Source organism: Capra hircus, chromosome 5 (assembly GCF_001704415.2).
Source record: "Capra hircus breed San Clemente chromosome 5, ASM170441v1, whole genome shotgun sequence".
NCBI classification, from domain to species: Eukaryota; Metazoa; Chordata; class Mammalia; order Artiodactyla; family Bovidae; genus Capra; species Capra hircus.
This window is the reverse complement of record NC_030812.1, coordinates 106,762,941-106,785,015: the sequence shown is the minus strand read 5'-3', so window position 1 is coordinate 106,785,015 and position 22,075 is coordinate 106,762,941. Positions and strand designations below refer to the sequence as shown.

Here is a 22,075-nt window from a genome sequence, read left to right as displayed (position 1 = left end):
GAGAAGGATGAATTGCCAAGGGGAAGAAGTCATCTATTAGGCTGTGACAAGCTTTTAAGTGTTTGCATCATCACTAACCAACTGCCTAGGACTCTGGTTTGCACACCTGCCACCTCCATCCAAAGCTATCACAGCAGCAAGCCTGGAAGCAGGCTCACTTCTAAAGCGAGGGTGCCCTCTTCTGACTCTTTCATAGTACTGCATGCAACCAGGTACTGATGTGAAAAACTCTTTTTAATAAAGCTCCTCTCCAACTGAACTGATTAAAGGAATTTGGAGAAGGAAATGGCAACCCACTCCAATATTCTTGCCTAGAGAATCCCATGGACAGAGGAGGCTGGTGGGTTGCTGTCCATAGGATCACACAGAGTCGGACACGACTGAAGCGACTTAACATGCATGCAAGTTAATAAATTTGCAGGTTACATTTTCCAGGTAGTTCTGTATCTGCAATTCCATGAGTAAACCTTAATTCTGCTTGATAAAATAGTAAACAGCAGAACTTCCACATAAAATTTATGCCAATGGAAAGTGGCCACGTTCTCTCACTGTTTTAGCAGTTTACATACATTAGCTGACAGTATTATAAGAACTATGATGATGCCGAAAGCTAAATGTACGAAGACTTTACTATGTGACAGGCACCAGACGTGAATAAACTGGCTTAATGTTAACAACCTAATGAGGCCGGCACTCCTCTTCACCTTACAGATGTGAAACGAGGCACAAAGAAGTTAAGCAACAGGTCAGAATCTGCACCTGCTGCCGGTGGTCAAACTTGGTAACGCTGATGCCAGAGCTGTATTCATACCCAAAACATGCCTCTAAGGTAGGAAGCTGATGCCATGACTAAACGAAACATGATCAAAATAGAAAAGGCCTAAGTAAGCTGTAAGGAAAATAATAAACACACCATCTAAATCTCTCATTTTCAACAAAATCCCACAGTATAAAAATAGTATATTATGTGAAATATTTGGGTCATTTTTCTCTTCCTCCTCACTTGAAGATACTGAATTTCTGAGTCTGTGATATTTTTCTGCATTCTTTTTACTACCCATTCCTTTTTCTCACTAAACTATACCTTTGTTGATTATCCAGTTCTTTAAAACAAAACCTTAATCCATATTACATGCCTTTTCTTCTGTAAAGAGAACTGCAAGGAGATCAAACCAGTCCATCCTAAAGGAAATCAGTCCTGAATATTCCTTGGAAGGACCGATGCTGAAGCTGAAACTCCAATACTTTGGCCACCTGATGCGAAGAACTGACTCATTGGAAAAGACCCTGATGCTGATAGCAGCAGAAGGGGGCATCAGAGGATGAGATGGTTGGATGGCATCACCGACTCGATGGACATGAGTTTGAGCGAGCTCCGGGAGTTGGTGATGGACAGGGAAGCCTGGAGTGCTGCAGTCCACGGGGTGGCAAAGAGCTGGACATGACTGAGTGATTGAACTGAACTGAAAGCAGAACTGCTTACCTACTCCTACCTACATTCTCTACGTCACTGAGCTCTTAAGAAAATATTTTCCTCTAGACAGTAAATCCAAACAGCACCATCACTGCAAATACGACAGGTTCTCATCTGTATGAAATTATTCAGTATGTTCTTACCTAAATCTAGGCTGACAGCCTAGGTCATCTTCTAAGATTTCTAAAAATGATAACCCTATTTTCAAACAGGACGTGAAGGCATATATCTAACAATCTGCAGTTCAAAATGAGATGAATCTTGAACATTTTTGTATTCCACAGTTTGCGTACTTAAAGCTATTCATAGTACCAAAAATTAAGGACACTTAATAACCCAACACAGGCTGCCCAAGCTCATGGTCATTCATGACTGCAAGGTTTACCATGGGTGAGAACAAACGCTTTTACAACTATCTTTTCATTTCTATACTTGCATGTGTGCATGCTCAGTCAGGTCTGATTCTTTCTAACCCCATGGACTACAGCCCGCCAGGCTCCTCTCTGTCCTTGGAATTCTCCAGGCAAGAATATTAGAGTGTGTTGCCATTCCCGTATCCAGGGAAGCTTCCCAACCCAAGGATCAAACCTGCATCTCCTGTTTCCAGCATTGGCAAGCAGGTACTTTACCACAGAGTCACCTGGGAAGTCCTAAAGTATACTTAGAAATATCAAAAACATATGTAAACTGCACTGGTTTTTAATTTGTTAGATCCAAAAATGACAGAAACAAGATGATTATAGTTTAGTGCAATAACTGATCATAGTGCTTTAGAATCCCTCATAACAGTATCCACGGCTCCCGTACCTCAACACGACAGAGAGTGACGAAGTAACACAAGTGCCAAGGTGCCCAGGAATGGTGTCCCTGCAGACCCTAGCACGCGTTTACCTCGGTCTGCAGGATGGCAGCTCTCTGCTCCTTAGCTGTCAAGGACTCCTTTAGCACTTCGATGTGCTGTTTGCTGTCTGAGAACTGGTTGGTGAGGGTTTCCAGCTTTGTCTGCAGGGCTAGTAGTTCCGTGTCCTTTCTGGACAGTTCCTGCTTCACCTGACCAATCTAGAGAAGAAAAATAAAACAGTGTAAGGAAAAAAGAAATAAAACCAAGAACTTCTAATGTGAATCTCGGACAGATCCAGGTTGAGATATGCAGCATTAATTTTAGGACAGGGCACAATTCATCTTTTTGCATCATCTAATCTTAGATGACCACTCCCCACCCCCACTCCGCCAAAATCAAAGCTTATTCAACTAATAGGAAAATTCCCAGTTTTCATTTATTGTCTCCTAAACTTTTGAAATCCTTTAGAAAAGGAATGGATGACGAAAAATCCCAATTCACTTAGATGATGATGAGATAACAAGAAGCATCTGATCATGACTAAAACAGTTTTCATTTTATTAAGTCATAATAAACTTCAAATCATAAATAAAGCAGGATTAGTGTAGATGTAATACAGAGAGAAAAAAGAAACTTCCTAGCACTGCTATTTAAACTCAAAAGGTGCTACTGCAGTTCTTTTTTCGTTCTGAAATGAAAGTTTACATGAAGTCTCTGTCTCAAAAAGCCACTTTTAGTGGTATAAGGCATTATAAATGTGCTTAAAAAAAGAAAATCTTATCATTTTGAGGAGTTAGGGATACTGACCTAAAAAAAAGACTCCACCTACAAAGTTGTATCACCTACAACATGTCATATCAACTAAATGGATAAAAGTATATAACCTAAATAAAAAATGCATAAAATCTCATTCTGTAAGAGTCTATATGGGTAATTTGAAGTTGAATTACTCTGACAGAGCAATCCATAAATCAACAGGTGCCACTCACCCCCTCCCACAGATTTTTCTCTTCTTGACATGTCTGTGGCTTAGTTGCTAAGTTCTGTCCAACTCCTTGCGACCCTGTGGACTGTATGCAGCCTGCCAGGCTCCTCTGTCCATGAGATTCTCCAAGCAAGAATACTGGAGTGTGGATTGCCACTTCCTCCTCCAGGGGATCTTCCTGACCCAGGGACCAAACCTGTGCCTACAGCACTCGCAGGAAGCTTCTTTAATACCAAGCCACCAGGGAAGCCCAAAGACTTGGTTAACTGACAGAACAGTGAACAATTTTGCTTTTTTTTTTGGCTGTGCTGCATGGCACGTGGGACCTCAACTCCCTGACCAGAAACTGAACTTGTGCTCTGTCCACTGGAAGTCAGAGTCTAACCACTGAACCACCAGAGAAGGCCCACCTTGACCTAGAAAACATTTCAATTCAAACATCTCCTTTACATTCTACTGTGTTTCTAAGAATTTTCAGTCTTTTATTCTAAATGTAACCCAACTTGACAGTAATGACATCTGCTTTTACATTAAGTCTACTGCCTGGGGCAAGGCATTCATGCACTAAAATACAGACTAATTACTGGAAGTATAAACTTGGTAAGAAGTCAGTAATCACAGTATCACTGAGGAAACAAAAAATATATTTTTTTAGGTCGAATGTATCTAAACTATTTCGGCTGCAATAATCTTAGGCACTAGGGCCAAAGCAGTTGAGAACAATTTCCCATGAGAAAGTATGAAATAACTTTTACTGTAATTAAAATTAGACTTTTTAAAGGAGCACTAAAAATAAATTTCTAATTTACTCTTCTGTTTCAGCAAGAAGTCAAGCATTTTCCTCATATTCATGAAATCTCTATTTATAAATCTAATTAGTCATTCATTCAACAAGTATTCCTGTGAGCTCACTGAATGCAAAGTGCTGGCTGATACTACTGACATAAGAGGAAGATAACTGCCAACAGCAGCTGTCTCCACCCTGAAATACAGAAAGGTGCCCAGGAGTCACCACATACTGGTGATGTAGCATCTTTCACAACATCCCTTTACCGACAAAAAAACACACACTGTGTTTGTTATCCCATCCCTAACAAACAGAAGGCATGAAAAATGCACTTGTTGTATGAATGAATATAGAGGAGGAATGTTCCCACCTCATCAGCTGAAGAACCTATGGCTTAATCACAATACCAAAAAAAAAAAAAAATTGGATAACAACAAAAAGAACCCATGGCTTATAGATTACTCAAATTTCCAGCTACCTCTGACCATGTGATCAAAAATAAACATAAAATTTCAGTCTCCTCCTCATCTGCATTATTAAGTAATCCTCAAATAATGCTATACTGACCATAAAGACTGAGAAAGAGAAGAAAATATTCTAAACAGAAGAGTTTGGAAGCACAAAATTTCCCTAGCAGTTAAGAGCATACAACGTTATGTGGCAGCCTGGATGGCAGGAGGATCTGGGGGAGAATGAATGATGTATACACCTATGACTGAGTCCCTTGCTGTTCACCTGAAACTACCGCAACAGTATCCATCAGCTATATGTCAATATAAAATAAGAAGTTAAAAAAAGAGACAAGTTAGGAGTACAAGGCTTTGCAGTCAATCCCAAGTAAGGATAGATGTGTCCTCTAGAATAATTTCCTCTCTAAGCCTTGGTTTCCTAATCAGTAAGATGGGGAGAAAGCAAACCTGTGCCACTATATTGTGTACAGATTAAACAAACAAGAAAAAAATGTATGGAATGTCAGCCTCTTGTGTGACACAAAAAGATATTAATAATAGCTGAGGGAAAAAAGTTATAGATCAGCTTTTCCTCTGGGCAATTCATGGTTACCACAAACCAAACTGGACCCTTTTAGACAAAATATCTCACTTTTCTATCTACACTATAAAGGGGTCAATAAATAAATAGCAAACACACCAAATTAGCACAAGTGTTTTATTTTTGTTTTTTTTTTAATGCTGCATTCCAGTCTTATCCCACCATTATTTTCAAATGCATCTTTTCCCCTGACACTTGTGAGACAAATGTGTGCCCGACTAGCTCAGGGCAGTGGCGTGCAGGCCCTACTGGCATAGGTCCTGGCACCAGAGGGCTTGTGTAAAAATCAAACTGCCTCTTACTAGTTGAGTATCCTGAGCACCCCTATGTGTTCTCAGTTTCTTCATCTATAGATTGGGTTGATAATATATCTACCTATATCTAACTTAGTAGGTTACAAAATGCTTATAATAAGTACTCAAGTGTTAGCTATTTTTTAAATAATCATTTTATCACAGTTTGAAGTGGAATTCCAACTTCTCTAGACAGGAGATGGAACTAGATTTGGAGACTAATTTACTAGATAATTATAAGTTAAGCTGACCACTTCCTAGACATCTGTTCCACAGAAAAGTAAAATGTGTTGCAAAAATCACCTATCTGGGACTTAAGAGGCGATGTCTACCTAGGAGGGTAAAGCGCGTCACTCAAGAAGTGAGATTCAAACAAACCCTGGGCTGTGGGCCTAGAGCATCTGCACATTCTTTGTACCTAAGAAGAGAAAGAGACCGTCCACATACATCAAGTGTCTGGTGACAGGAAAGGAGCCGAGGGGAAAAAACAAGCTTTGAAGCGCCATCCACGCAGTGACAGAGCAATGATGGAGAACCAAGGACAGGCCCTCCGGAGAGCGCACGGCTCACGGCACACAGAGGGGGAAGAGGAGTCGGTTAAAGAGCAGCGCGGGCTGGTTAGTGCAGCGCCGGGCAGAAATGCCGACCACAGAGGGAGAGGGGAGCACCCAGAGCCAGCCGCAGGTCCCGCCGCAGGACCGCGGCACGCAAAGGGTAGATCTTACGGCAAAGACCTCAGCCTGCAGACCAGCCGCTCTCTTTTTCAGCTCCTCCCCTTGGGCCTCTTTGGAACTTAGCTCCTCCTTCAGTTGCTCTACCTGTCACGACATTGTTATTCCTTTTCACTCCGGTGTCAACTTGGGTCGTCTTCTTACCTGCTTTTGAGCCAGAGCAGGAACTGGAAACAACAATAACTCATAGAACACAATCAGATTGGTTCCGCTAATTCCCACTTCAAAGGACTCCTGGATGGGTTTGCTCTTTTCACAGGGCATTTTTCAGGGACTGGATGTGCTAACCAGCAAACCGGAAGCAGAGACGATATTTTACTTTGTTCTCAAGAGAGAGGGACAAATCAAGCTAACAGAACGTTGGATGTATGGATTTTTCAGTTCTGGAAGTTACATGAAACTGGCTGTGGTCACACATAACAGATTCTTAGGATAACAGAGGAATATTCTACTGACTTATATGCAGGTATGGGGATCACGGTGAGAAGCCAGAAACTGTACCACAGAGGAACAGTTTCCACCTCTGAGAAACTGGGGAACTGACACACCTGGCATATTGGGGGGTGGTGTTTGGGGGATGCTTATATTCTAGCTAACATTTTATAACTGAAATTATGATCTTTAATTAAAACACCACAAACCTGATAAACTGATAACAGTAATAAACTAAATCCTCCAACTTGCCTAAAATAGTTGAGAAAATCAAACGAAGTGCCTTTGGATCCAAGGAAGGAATACTGTGACAGAGGTTATAATGCAGACTGACCTGTCTCAGCCTTCCTTACTGTACATACAGCCAAGTGCATGTGGGGAACAATAAACCTGATATACACGGCTCTTCCCCAAAGGGGAGCACAAAGGACTTTCCTTTAAGGAACTGTGTTTGAAGGGAAGATGCAATTTCATTTAAGCCATTTCAGGGGGGAAAAAAGAGGGATGGGTTCAGCCTTTTAGTGTTCTGACTTTTAAACTGTTTCACAAGAGAATGTGACGTTTCATACAGGGAGAAAAACTCATCTGGATGTACTTCTGCTTGCCTCAGAAGCACTGACAGACATGAAGTGCTAAACCATGATAATACACACTTAGCCTCACACAAGTAATTTTAAGTGAAATTTGAAATATCCATACAACATCAGTAATTCTGACGTTAATACTGGGAAAGTTTTATCTGAAGGAATTATGTTTCAAGTATTCTTCCTTGAAGCCTGATAAAGGAGTGTGAGGTCCATCATCATCACTAAAGAGGCAGAAATACATGTCAGTTTTTCAACCCCCTCCCCCTTTAAAAATCAGGTATCTCACACCATTACCTTGTTCTTCATAAATTTAGAATGGCTCCGGTACACCTCCATTTGCTTCATCTCCTCCTCTCGCTCTTCAGTACTCAAAGCCCCATTGGATTTCAGCATCTGGATCTCCTCTTCCAAGTCTCGGAGCCCACGCTCCATAGAGGAGATTTTTGAATCCTGAGGGCAACGCAAGATTGAGACATTAACGTCTTTGCGAAAAATCAGCGAGGCTGAACAAGCCGGTCTTTACAATGTGAATTTTAACCAAGATCAACACATATGTAGAAAAGCTACAAGAGATGCCCTGCTTCTGAAATATATCCTTCCTGGACATAGTATGTTTTTTTCTTAAATTCCTTCCTCTGCGCCCTTCTGATTAAAGCTAACAGTATTAATGAAAGAGGCAGAAGCAATGGACAACTAGTTGAAGTTTCTGAGCACTTTATGGTCAACAAACTTCTAGTGAAAACATCTGTGATATTAATAGGAAAACCTTTCCAGGTTGTAACACTATCATTTTACTTGGTAACCTGAAAAGGTTTATCTCTGTCGCCAACGGAGTAGGGAGAAGAGTAAGGTTTTGAAGACTGACAGTAATGTGTCCAACTATCCACAATCACAAACATCTGATAACCTCCCACTGCAGAAAAGCAAAGGGATGAATTGTCAATTACATCAACAGTTGCAGTTTACCCTACAGTGGACCTGTCTTATCCACAATTTTACTTTCTGTGGTTTGGCTTTCCATGGTTTCAGTTATCCGAGATCAACTGTGGTCTGAAAATATCAAATGGAAAATTCCAGAAAGAAATGATTCATTCGTTTTAAACTGCATACTGCTGTTCTGATCAACATGATGAAGTCTCACACCTCTGTCACCCCAGGACATGAGTCATCTCTTCGTCCACTGTATCCCTGCCCATTGGTCACTAAGTGGGAGTCTTGGTCATCAGACGGACTGTCCTGGCATCGCACTGCTTGTGTTCAAGTGACCCACAGCACAAGTGCAGTGAGCTGGCAGCTCAGACTAGCCAAAGAGAAGCCATAAGATGCTTCTTTTAACTGGAACAATGGAAGTTCTCACTAAGGAAAAAAATTCATATGCTAAGGTTGCTAAGATCTATAGTACAAATGAATCTTCCATCAGCGAAATTGTGATGAAGGAAAAAGAAATTCGTGCTGGTTTTGCTGTTGTGCTTCAAACTGCAAAGTTAAGGCTACCATGCATGGTAAGCACTTCGTTTAGACGGAGACAGCATCAGAGTTGTACAGCAAGATACCGAGAGAGGATGAGACCACACACCTTTTCATAAAGTATACCATTATAACTGTTCCATTTTATTATTACTGTTAATCCCATAACTGTGCCTAGTTTATAAAGTGTATCCAAGGAATGTACAGGGAAAAACACAGAATATACAAGGTACGGTATTATACTATCTGTGGCTTCCGAGATGCACTGAGGGTCTTGGATCATACCCCCCATAGACAAGGGGGAGTGCTACTGTGTTAGTAATCTTACTTATTCTCTAAACTTCACCATGAGTTTGACATATTTCATAGTCATTTTTAAAAAGAAAATATCACTGTCCTTGTAAATCAGCCTCACCACAAATATCCACCTCCCAGTACAATACCTTCTCTACCATTTTCTTGGTTTGTCTGTCACAGTACCTAGCTTATTCCCAAATTACTTTAGATATCATAAGTTACAGAAAAACTACAACAAAGAACAGCTATTTTTACACTGATAGTTGCATGTGCTTACTCACCTATGAAACAAAGACCTTAAAGAGCATAAAGTAAGTAGAGCTTTATTTTAAATTATCTGGACATTCTGAGAAACCATTCCTTTAGGAAGAAATTTTTGAGACTGACTTGTTTTTTCCCTTTACTTCCAGGCTGTCGTGACTGACTTTCCTTGCTATCTGGAAGCACGCAGATAAGAGTTAATTAAAAGACTTATCATTAGACAGTTATAACTAGCTATTTTTAGGTTCAGGGGAGAGGTAAGGGCTGAATTCCTCCGATATGCACTGAAGTACCTTTAAAAATAATACAACAAACATTTTCTTTTACAAAACTATTCAAATGAAACTCACATTTGGTTCAAAATTAAATGTACTGTATTAATACAATCAAAGACATTCTAAACCCTAACTGGGATTTTTTAAATATTTGACTGACATAGGTAACACTGCCATTACTTCTTGGTACTCTACATATTTTTGGCTGTGCTGGGTCTCACCGCTGCTCGGGCTTCTCTCCGGTGGCAGCAGGGGTGCTTCTCTAGTTACAGCGTGCGGGCTTCTCACCGCAGTGGCTTCTCTGGCAGAGCATGGGCTTCAGGAGCTGCGGCACAGGGCTTAGTTTCTCCATGGCACGTGGGATCTTCCCAGACCAGGGACTACACCCGTGCCTCCTGCATTGGCAGGCAGATTCTTTACCACTGAGCCACCAGGGAAGCCTCCTTGAACTAGGATTTTGATTTACTTGTTTAAAATTACCCCAGCTCACAGAGAATAGATAAACGACTTCAAATGCACTGTCTGAAAATTAAGGTGACTATAAATCTTCCTGGATAGATCAAGATGTTGTCCCTCAAGAATAACTACAATAATAGAAACAGGCATGTAATTAACCTGCCAATGAAGAAAGGGATACATGGCTCTCCTCTGATAGTAGCCTGGGCGGCAATGAAAGGGGAAGCGGGGTGGGGGGGGGTCGTATTTCTAGCTCCACTGGGTGCCACACAAGTGAAACAGCCTTCAGCTGAGAACTCTGGCCCCGCACATCAGCAGCCCCTTCCTCTACGAAGCGCCGCAAGGCCCTGGCCAGGACACATTTCCCATCTTCTCCCCGAATCCCAACACACACTGAAGGGCAGCTGTGGACTGGATCAGCACCCTCGCTGCCATTTCACGCACCACAGGATCACGCAGAAGGGACTAAGATTCCAGCTCTGACTGCCCAGAAAGAGCTCCTGCCGTGCCTGATATGCTGGACTAGTTCTGGCACCAGGGCGACTGGGCCTCAGGCTGGGTTTATTTGAGGACAGTCATTCCAAAGGAGGTTTTAGAACAGATAATAACTAGATAAATAAATTCTCTACCATCTTACTACTCTGTTCTTCCCCAGCCCTGGGTCTCGCAACAATAATCAACTGCGCCTACCGAAATCCTCTGCTCCTTGTGAAATTTCCCAAATCCTCAACCTTTTTTCAAAAGTTGCCTCAGCTGCATCTCAGTGTCTTCAGTTGTGATTTCAATATAACATCCACCTGACCCCATTGGGCCACTGGAATCTCCGTCTCTTGCTTCTTAGCAAAATGGCTGGAGGTTAACACAACTTAAAATAGACCCACTGCATTTCCGTGCTGTCAAAGGCAAGCAAGATGATTCCGCGAACGTGGGCACTGCCACGTGCTTCACTCTTAGGGTCCAACGGGCTCGGTAAATAACAGGCACAAATAACCACTGGGGAACACGAGAACGCAGTCCAGCCTTCCTAAAGGCTCTTTATAAGATTATGTTCAAGACTATTAATTGTCTGACTACAAAGAACCCAGAACCCACTAATTTGGAATTTGTCTGGAAAACTCTTTCCCCAGTGAGAATACAGATGTATACAATATAAACAGTTTTAAGAAGAAATCATCTAAGAAAACCGCTATCGTAACTGTACTCGAGAAGCATCTATTTACACAGAACTGTTTATATACCAAAAACTAAATATTCATGTCACATCAACAAATATTAAATGAAGGTACACAATGCAAAATACTGCATTAAACTATTTAGGGGACATGAAGAAGGTAAAAAGAGAAACAGAGATGAGGGAGAAAGGAGAGGAGGGAGGGTCCCTGTCTATAGGAGTCTTCAGCTCTTGTAAGAAAGAATATGCTGTTAATAAAGTGTTAATAGCAGCAGCAGCTAACACTGATTGAATGTTTACTATGTACCAGGCCCTGTTCAGTGTTTTAGTTGTTTTAAAGAATTTAAACTACAAAACAGCCCATGGGATAGGTACTAGTATCATCACCATTTATTAGTAAAGAAACTGAGGCATAGAGGGGTTGGGTTACCCGTTCTACATCATGCGGCTGATTACATAAAGCCAGGTTTTTAATCCAGGGGATTTCACACAGAAGGCAAGCTCTTCATCACCAAGCACTATTACCCTCAGCCTAAACATTTCTAACTACTCAGTAACTTAAAGCAGAGGTCCGTGGAACCCGGGGGTGCCTCCCAGCCCTTTTGAAAAGCCAAAACTCTTTTCATACTAATTCTCTGACTTGTGGGCCTTCTCCACTGGGCTAATATGTGCAATGAAGGTAGAGGACAGACAACAGACTGGGTGCCTCAGGACAATGGCAACAGCATGAAACCGTGCTAGCAGGCAGCGTGTTCTCAGGGTCAGCGCTCTCGGGAAAAGAGACAAAGAAGAAAGAACATTTTCAGAACCCTGGCTTACTTAACAATGTCCCTGATTGTGACTTTCATATGCTTAACCCTTAAGCACACATCTTTTCACCATTCTGTGTGAGGAAATGGGAAGGGGCCAGGCCCGTCTGCTGTGTCCTGAGTATGACACGGCTCCCAGGACACTCGATGGGCTGCCAACTGAATCAGGTACTTTTTTCCATGAAATCCTATGCTTCCCTGATGGCTCAGATGGTAAAGAATCCGCCTGCAATGTGGGAGACCTGGGTTTGATCCCTGGGTTGGGAAGATCCCCTGGAGGAGGGCTTGGCAACCCACTCCAGAATTCTTGCCTGGAGAATCCCACGGACAGAAGAGCCTGGCGGGCTACAGTCCACGAGGATGCAGAGTCGGACACGACTGAACGACTAAGCACAGCACAGCCTTACTTGAGAGAAGAATAGACATTTTCCTTTCTTTTTTTCTTTCTGGCTGTGCCTCGTAGCATGCAGAATCGAGGTTCCCCAACCAGGGATCCAAACCAGGTGCCCTGCAGTAGAAGCGCAGGGTCTTAACCACTAGACCGCCAGGGAAGTCCCTGGCAGACAATTTCTTAAAAACAAGCAAAATGAGTCATTTTAAGAGAATAAGGGACCCTGAGATCAAAAGGTTTGAGAAAAGCTGATTCCAAGAAATGCTGGGCAAGGGGAAGTGAAACTGAAGCTCTTTTCATATGTCGTGTTCATGAAGTCTCACTATTTCTTCTCCGTCTACAATGTGTGTGAACTAAGTACCACCTTCTAAAACTCACACATCAGAGTGTGATCACTGGAAAGCGCGAACTGATGCAGTAAGGTTCCTTATTAGGTTCCCACTTACCTTCATTTCAATAACAGTTTGCAGAGCTTTAGTTTTGGCAGAATCAGGGGCATTCTCAAATCTCCGATGCATCTCCTATACACAAAAAGCAAGAAAGAGAGTAAGTGTCCTCCTCTTCACTCCTATTTTCCCAAAAGAAGGTAGGGGTGGCGAAGGTGTAGTAGTTGCATGCAAAGATGACTTCCCCAGCCTTGTGAGATGCTAATCACTTTCTGTCTCCCTGCGGACCAGGAAGCCCACTGCCCTCAGCTAAGGGGAACAGGAGGGCCCCCATCCCTGAGCACTTGGTTACACACAATGCATCCCAGAGACCTCAGCCATCACAACAGGTGATGCTCTGGCATGTCCCAGGTTGGTGTGTCACTCTTCCACACGACTCAGTAGCATATTTTCAAGACGCTAAGCAATGCAATAAGGGGATTAGAAATATTCCCTTTTCAAAAGGAGAAGTCACAGCAGTCCAGTGCACAAGGCACAAGCTACTGAGACATCTGTGTTGACAGCATCCTCTGCATAACATCTGCCCGAGAACCACAGGCCCCTGGCCACCCACAATGGACACCTCCGGTTTCGTAGGGGCCACGGTCAGAAAGAAAAAGAGGGTAAGGCTGCTGAATGAGTGTCCAAAGTAGTCTATGGTTAACCAGTGTTAAAAAACAGAGCTATTTTTTTAATCCAAATTTCCGTGAGTTCAGGACCAGAAAAGAAGGAAGGAGGTGGAAGAGCACCACAATTAGGATCTTCCAGAGATTCCCCCTGAGGTTACGAACCTTTCCTGTTAGACTCTGAGACTGTCTCTGAGTCAGCCGGTACTTCCCAGGTCCCCTGGGATAGCCCAAGTGACCACAGGGAAGGCACATGGGTGCCTTCCATCTCAGCAGCGCTGGCGAATGCCCAGCACTGCCTGTTTGACGCTATACAGATGTCTACCGGGTCACTCAAACTTACCTCATCCAAAACAAAACTCCTATTTTCCTCCTCTTTAACCTGGTCCCTCTTCTAAAGACTGGTGAGTCTTGCCCATCTCCTTAAAGGGCACTAGCCTCCTGGCAGCTCAAGCCAAACACCAGAGGGTCTCCTTCAAGTCCTCGCCGATCCTCATCTCCTGCCACCTTCCAGAGCAGATCCTAACTGTTCCATCTTCAAATTTACCATTTCACTCCATTTCCAGTCTAGTTAGAACCTAGATTATTACAACAGCATCAAGTTAAGCTTCTTTCCATTTCTTCTGTCCATTTTAAAGAAAGCAATGGGGGTAATCTTGATAAAGCATCAACAGATGATGGCACTTGTCATTAAATCCTTCAATGAGTTTCCCATTTTCTTATCACTCTCTACAAGGTCAACACAATCTGACCACAATGGATAGAGGACTGGCCTCCTGGTGTAAACTAAGTTAAAATTAGACAAAAACGCATGAAGCAACTATTTTCAGACACTGGAAAACAAGCAGCAGAGGACTATGATCCTTGAGAGAAGAGAAACTAACGAGGTTATAATCCAGACTTGCTATCTGATGTGTGATATGCGAAGAAGGTGGCAAATGGAAAACAGTAGCCCTGCAGGGCTCGGAACACAGACCAGTGGGTCCGAGTCCCCAAGATGCTGGAAATGTGCGAAGCAAAGTAACAGAGAGGAGGAAGCTAGCTGCAAAAGCGTCTGATCCAACAGGGTTCCCTGGAGTCTTCCGGTAAAAACTAAGTATTGGTACACAGGAAAAGACTCCATGATGTCAGACAAAGAGCGACTGTTGGGGGGCAGAACAATGATCAGAGAGCAATGAGTGAGCAACCACCTGAGCTGACAGGGGCTGGTGAGATTCAAGCTCCAAATAGCCCAGTGGAGACAAGGTCAGCAGAGACACAGAGCAGAGACATTCTAGCCCTGGAGAGACAACCACCTGGGCTAGCCCCAACAGAGTGTAAAAGTAGGTTTCGTTAAGAGTCAAGCTCATCCACAATTAACTCTTGCCAGGCAAAACATTCCACTAAGAAAGACAGAAAAGTCCACAACACGTTAATGCAGAACAAAATCTGAACCCATGAGTTCAGATCATAATCACCTGCCATCTGCATTAAGGCAACAAACTCATCAGTGACCTCCCAGCCTCCAGTCTGTCCTACACACCCTACACCGTCAACAGGTGATAAAAGTGGGCACATGGATGTTTGATAATATATGTGCAATAAATGAGCACAGAACTTTAAAATGTATTAACAAAAAGAAAATGAATCCTGCTAACTGTTAACTAATCTGCACCTATTAATAAAGTCTTCTAAGGGCTTCCCTGGTGGCTCAGATGGTAAAGAATCCACCTTGCCATGCAGGAGACCCAAGTTCAATCCCTGGGTTGGGAAGATCCCCTAAGAAGGAAACGGCAACCCACTCCAGTGTTCTTGCCTGAAGAATCCTATGGACAGAGAAGACTGGCGGGCTACAGTCCCTGGGGTCCCAAAGAGCAGGACACGACTGAGCAGCTAACACTGACTGACTGACCCTACACTTTACATTTATCTACTTAAAATATTAAAACTGCATTTCTTAGAAATATCTCATAATTCAGAAACTGATTTAATTTTATCTGACCTTTTTCCCACAACTGACTTCTAATTTGGGGAAATTTCCAAATTCTTTAAGGTGAAACTATTAGAATTTCATTTTAAACTCCAGCAAGCATACCTGTAGTATATAAAGAAAAAAACCCATTTGAATAAAAAGAAACCCTCCTCTAACAAGGAACGTGGGTGTACTTTAAACCACTTGCAGGTATAAAACCTTCCAACTAAGACATTTTAAAACCTATCAGTTGTAACAGACTTCCGTTCAAAGGCCTGCACATTAAAGCTCATTGTGAATACGTCCTGCAGTTGGTAGACTCATCAACTCCATTTTCCCACTGACACATCAACCCTCTGACGTGTGCACTGTCAGTTAGAGAGAGACAACTCTGGAAATAAAAGTGAAAGCACTATTCAGACAAACGTAAGAAGTAGAAATATGCTATGTGCTTGCTTTATTTCACTCTCTTTAGCCTGAAAACTTTCATTCAAAACAAATTCAAGTACAGGTAGAATTATCTGGATCTTGTCATACTGTCAACTGTGGCACACACTAGAAAATGCCTTCAATTCCTCCCATTCATACACGAAAGAATAATGACTAGACAAAGAAAACGAACAAGGTAGGAACAAAATCTCTCTCTTGTTAGTAGTTTTCTTTCTTTTTAAAAGTAAGTCAACACTTGCTTACACAGCTGAGAGAAAGGAGTATTTGGGGCTGAAAAGCAGAACTTATGTCTGAACTTTCTTTTTTCCAACATTCAGGTTTTAGCCTCCAGCACCCCTGGTTCACAGGTAGATTCCATACATCAAAGAGGCACAAATCACACACACACACACACACACACACACCCCGCCCGAGACAAGATAACCTGAATCACTAAGGTGTACATACCAACACACACACACACACACACACACACCCCGCCCGAGACAAGATAACCTGAATCACTAAGGTGTACATACCAACACACACACACACACACCCCGCCCGAGACAAGATAATCTGAATCACTAAGGTGTACATACCACCACACACACACACACACACACACACACACACACACACACACACACACACACACACACACACACACACCCCGCCCGAGACAAGATAACCTGAATCACTAAGGTGTACATACCACCCCTCACCTGCCCCCCGAGACAAGATAAGCTGAATCACTAAGGTGTGCGATTTAGCTGTTTGCATTTTCCAAAATTACTAGGAAAGTGCATTTAATTCTCCCTACTCCCTGTCCACTGTTTCCATCGTTTCTCTATGTGTATTTGTTTCTCTTTCTTCCCTCTAAAGTCCTCTGTTTTTACAACTGCCAGTAATACAGACAGGCATTCCTCAGATGTGCTAGTCAGTCAGTCAGAATTCCTACCTAGAACTAGTCACACAGTAGGTCTTTTAACCTCAAATGCTTCTGCAAATACTAACATGACAGCAATTGTTCTAAACGAGGTTTGCTGACTGAAATATTATACGGACAAAAATTGGCATATGTGTAAATAAATGCTTCTATACAAACCAGTATTTTATTCATCACAATAGGATCTACATTAAACACACACACACACACAAATCTGAACTATTTATTCCACTTATAGACAATGCTCGGAATGCATATGGGTTGCTGATCCAAGAATTCCATAGCCAGATTAGGTATGGTCTGCCAACAGATTGAGAACCAGACTTTGGTGTGTCACAGAACCACCTGGAAAGCCTGTTAAAACCCCACATGCCCAGGCCCCAGGCCCCAGGCCCTAACCACGTCTGGGCTGTAGTTCAGTATTTGTCCAACAGACGTCTTCACTCTTCTACCCATCAAAGGAAAGATACTCCAGTAAACAATACAAAATCTAACCGTAAGTCGGTCACCTAACAATGTAATTCCACTACAAACAGAAAATACAAGATTAACTTAAATTTTATTTTTCCTTCTTTAGCTTTTGTTTGGGGGAAGTATTTACCTCCTATTGATGGAATCATGGTCATGAACAAAATGGAAAACTAATTTACACAAACATTTCTGGATAGGAAGACCATTTTAATGTTACTGTATCTCATCAAATCTAAGACGCCACCGACTGTATGGCAAACTTCTGTTCAATGTGCTCGAGAGAAAAGAAGGGAATGCCTCCAAATAAATCGTGACTCAAAGATTCATTCAGAATTTGTATTTTATACTGATTGCAAGATTCTTTTTTACTTATTTAACCATAAAAGTTTAACCATATACAACCCTAAACTGTTTTTACAACTTTCCTCATATCGATAACTTTTTGTTTCAGTGCAGATTCACATCACAATATTACTGAAGGGGCACTGAACATCAATTAAAGTTAACAGGAAAAATAGCAACAATGCTCAGAACATGGGCTACAGTGGTGACAAAACGAGCAGCTGTGACCGTGTGAACGCACGGGTCCCGCAGGACTGCAGCCTTGCTGACAGGGACTCTAAGACACCACCAAGGGAAAGCGAGAGGCAGAGTTGCTCAGTCGTGTCTGACTCTGCGGCTCCTCTGTCCACGGGAATTCTCCAGGCAAGAGTACTGGAGTGGGTAGACATTTCCTTCTCCAGGGGATCTTCCCAACCCAGGAATCGAACCTGGGTCTCCCGCATGGCAGGCAAACCCTTAACCGTCTGAGCCACCAGGGAAGCCCCATCAAAGGTAAGACTTAATTTCACAATTTTAAAAATGGGGAAAACTGAGTCTTGGAATTGATGAATTACTGCTGTTTTTCAGAGGTGGACGATAATCTAATAAGAATAAAACCTATGGATGTCTCAGTGTTGTCAACTTATAATTCTTTCTACCTTTCTTGACACACTGGTGCTATAATGTACAACAGTCATTTCTAGTCACCACTCATCAACCCAGATTAGAGCCATTAAGAGTCTTTACTAGACTCCCTTGATCACTTGTAACGCCCCCTCCCCTATCTATGCTCAAACCAACCAGAGTAAATTTTAAAAGCTAAACCAGATCTTATCACTCCCTTGATTAAACACTGTGGCAGTTTTCTCTAGGACTTTGAATAAAACTGTTGCATTACCTGCAAGGTTCATGGAGGCAGGCACTTTGTCTCCAGAGGGCAGAGACTGTGTTCACTGTGGCTTCCCCGTGCTCTGCACCCGGGTGAGCACCCAATGAACACTTGATGAGGGGAATGAACGAACCTGGCCCCGGCGACCTCTCAACCTCTCATCTCATGCCTGCCTCCCCTGAGACAATATGGTTTTTGCCTTCTCATCTCCTCAAACTCCTTCCCCTCGGGCCTTTGAAACCATTAACCTTCTCCAGGGTTAGTGTTAGGACATGATTTTACACAAATGCTCAGAAAGACTGTTTCAACTTTCTTCAGCGTTCCCTTAAAGGGCACCTCCTCAAAGATGCTTGCGTACCCTGTTAATCCCTTCTCTCGACATAATTAGACTCAACTAGTTTATGTCATCTCATAATTATCAGTTCACTGTCTCTCACCAGATTTTTTAGTTCTGGGATGGCACAGATCGTGTGTTCTGACATGAAAAATGTAAGAAGTGTATACCCAGTACCTATCCCAAGATCAAATACAAACTAGAGGCTCCATGGATACCTGCTGAGTAAATGAGAACAGAAAGGTGATGCCAAGTGCCTCTAGCACCTTACTATTCTAGAAACAACCTTTATGTAACAGTTGAGCCACAAATTGCAAAACTCCACCCCAAACAATCATTTTAACTTTTGTTAATTGTATTTTCTAACATATGCACATTTAATTACTCAAGCTTCTTGCTACGGCCATAAAGATTCTTTCCTACTTCAAGATTATATTAAAAGCTTTTTCCTTACATTTTCTTCTACTTGTTTCCATTTTTTAAAAAGTAACTATTTATTTCATCTAGAATTTAATTTGATGTAACTACATAAACTGTTTTCCAATGGCCATTATTCCAAAACATACATCATAAACTTAAAACTATATTATTTTTTAAATAGAAGAGAAATTCTGCCTCATCAATTTAGCTATCTATTACTGTGCCAGTACTACACATTTTAATAATCATGAGTATAAAATACATTTGCTTAAACAAGTGTTCCTATACTGAAGAAACTATATGTTTCTTCATTGTTCACAATGGAAAGTTAGCTGAAGTCTCTGACCTCATAGAGAGAATGAGAGCTGTCAATTTTTTTTTTAATTCAATGCAAGATGAATTCTTCAGTTATGCTTTCTTAAAATGAAGTATTACATAGAAAAGTGAAACATTACTGGTAGTCACAGTGCTCAGCTAAAGCCCGAGTTTCCTCTCGAGAAAATAAGTGGCAGTCTGCCTCTATGTCATTCCTCCAGCTGTGCCTCCACGGCAGCAGATGATTCTTATCACGTATCTTTTATAGCAAGGCAACAGTTTCTATAGAAACCACAGGGCAAACATCCATTACTGCTGCCCAGGACTTTACCGGCATACTTAAAACTGAAGTCACTGCTCACTTTCAATGATTAATACATTTTAAAATGGAGCAATAGTTAGCCACTCGGATTCTGATTTTGTTGTGTGTGTCTCTATGAACAAATCAAGAGATGAGTAACCAATCACGAATATTCTGTGCCCCTCTAGCAACAAAATAAGTCTACAAGAGGGGAAAAGAAAAACCCAGAGAGTCATTAAGCTGATATACATGCCAGCCAACATCAGCTCACACAAGACAGCAAATCAGAACAGAAACTGGTATAGAATTTAGGTACCAAAGAAGGAGTTCCCTTCCACTAGCACAAGAGAGTATATAAATTCATCTAGGCCAAGATGCTAACTAATCAGGGAGAAAAGACAGAGTGTCATAACGGCTGAGAAAGCGGCCACTCACCTCTCTCAGCAGAGCGTTCTCTTTTTCCTTCTGCTCCAGAAGGCTCTCGAGGTGGTGCACGTGCATCTCTGCCTCCGCCAGCCTCCGCGTCCTCTCGTGGTCCTCCTCGGTGGCCTTGGCAGACAGCCCCTTGCTCTGCAGCATCTCCAGCAGCTTCTTGATGGACTCGTCGCGCGCGTTCAGGGTCTGCTTCTGAGTCTCGATCCGCAGCTCCATCTCCTCCAGCGTCTTGCGCAGCAGGAACAGCTCCTTGGCCTGCCGCTCGTGCTCCGCGTGCAGCCTCTGGAAGTTCTCCTCTGTCAGCTCCGCCACACATGGCTCGCCGGTCCTGCTGCTGCTGTCTTGCTGGAACAGCTGGTTCAGGTCCCTCTGGATCCGCAGCTCGTCCTGGAGAGCCTGGATGGTCATCTGCATGTGCTGGGTCCAGACAGAAAACAAGACCCAGGTCAGCTCTCCTCCTCCAGGAGCACCAACGGAGCGGGATCAGGGGAGGCAGGAGGCAGTTACCACACCTCTCAGAAACGCACGCTGAACAAATCAGGAATCACATTATTCTGTTCCACACACTGTCTTTCCTATCTGTAGTGTCTGTCACTCAGTCATGCCCGACTCTTTGTGACCCCATGAATTGCAGCCCACCAGGCTCCTCTGTCCATGGGATTCTCCAGGCAAGAATACTGGAGTGGGTTGCCATGACCTCTTCTAGGGGATCTTCCCGACCCAGGGACTGAACCCAGGTCTCCCACGCTGCAGGCAGATTCTTTACCATCTGAGCCACCAGGGAAGCCCTTACAACCTGTAAAACGTCAGTAATTTAATTTGTGTTTATTATCAACAGGAAACAAGGTGACTCCAGAAACTCTTCACTGTGCTTAAGCTACAATAAATAAAGATACCCTTCAAAATTAATAGAGGGTATCACCTAGAACTAAAGGAAAGGAAAGGGGAAAGACAGGGGAAATCTATAGGAATGCAAACATACCATAAAAAAATTTCCCCAGAAACCACAAGGGATACCGAAACACAAAATGACTTTTAAGTGCTTTACAATTAAGTTTCCACAGTAAATAATAAACGTTTAAGAGTGCATGCCAGTATGGCTGAACCACTTCACTGTTCACTTGAAACTATCACATTATCCCAATAGAAAATTTAAAAAAAATTTTTAAAGTACATCAGAATGTGCTTAGAACTCTTTAAGTGTTCACTCATTTAATCCTCACTGTAACACATGTACTATTATTTGAATTTTACTGATGATGACACCAAGCATACAGAGACTTAAATAACTCACCCTAAGATCACACAGTAACAGAGCTGACATCGAATTAAAGCAATCCTCCCAGCCCATGGATGCTAGTACCCAAAGGTACTAAGATAACTTGAATCTTTAACCACAAAAAAACAAAACACAAAATACTGAGACTGTGGGAGCTATTTATACAGAAGAAGATAACAATATAGGTGAGTAATTATATGAAGATGTCTGTGCAGATGAATTCCTAAAATGTTGCTGAGGATGTATCTTTAGCTAGATCCCTAAAGACAGTATATGAACCTCTAATCTGAATTTATAAATTCTAGAACATTACGCTGCTGTTGTTGTTTAATCGCTAAGTCACATCCAACTCTTTGCGACCCAATGAAATGTAGGCCACCGGGCTCCTCTGTGCTTGGGATTTCCCAGGCAAGAATACTGGAGTGGGTTGCCATTTCCTCCTTCAGGGGATCTTACTGACCCAGGGATCAAACCGACGTCTTCTGCATCTCCTGAATTGGCAAGCAAATTCTTTACCAGTGGGCCACCTGGGAAGCCCCTACAACACTATACAAAGAAGCCAAAAGGAAGTTACATCGAGAACCCTATTTTTAGAAATGAAGACGCAACAAAAGAAAATCACT

At 42.4% G+C, this 22,075-nt stretch overlaps 1 protein-coding gene across 13 annotated transcripts in view; it reads right to left on the bottom strand.

Moving 5' to 3' along the window:
* ERC1 (ELKS/RAB6-interacting/CAST family member 1) overlaps positions 1-22,075 on the bottom strand; it is a 271,289-nt gene that overhangs the window by 191,955 nt on the left and 57,259 nt on the right. For 8 of the 13 annotated variants that reach the window (XM_018048681.1, XM_018048684.1, XM_018048674.1 and 5 more), the window contains 5 exons: positions 20,174-20,590; positions 12,754-12,828; positions 7,475-7,630; positions 6,165-6,248; positions 2,366-2,533 (listed from right to left, as the gene is read on the bottom strand). In XM_018048681.1, coding sequence (XP_017904170.1) covers positions 2,366-2,533; positions 6,165-6,248; positions 7,475-7,630; positions 12,754-12,828; positions 20,174-20,590 — 900 coding nt within the window. The remainder of the gene's footprint in view (positions 1-2,365; positions 2,534-6,164; positions 6,249-7,474; positions 7,631-12,753; positions 12,829-20,173; positions 20,591-22,075) is intronic. The other 5 variants (XM_018048685.1, XM_018048680.1, XM_018048683.1 and 2 more) reach the window with 1 other exon arrangement.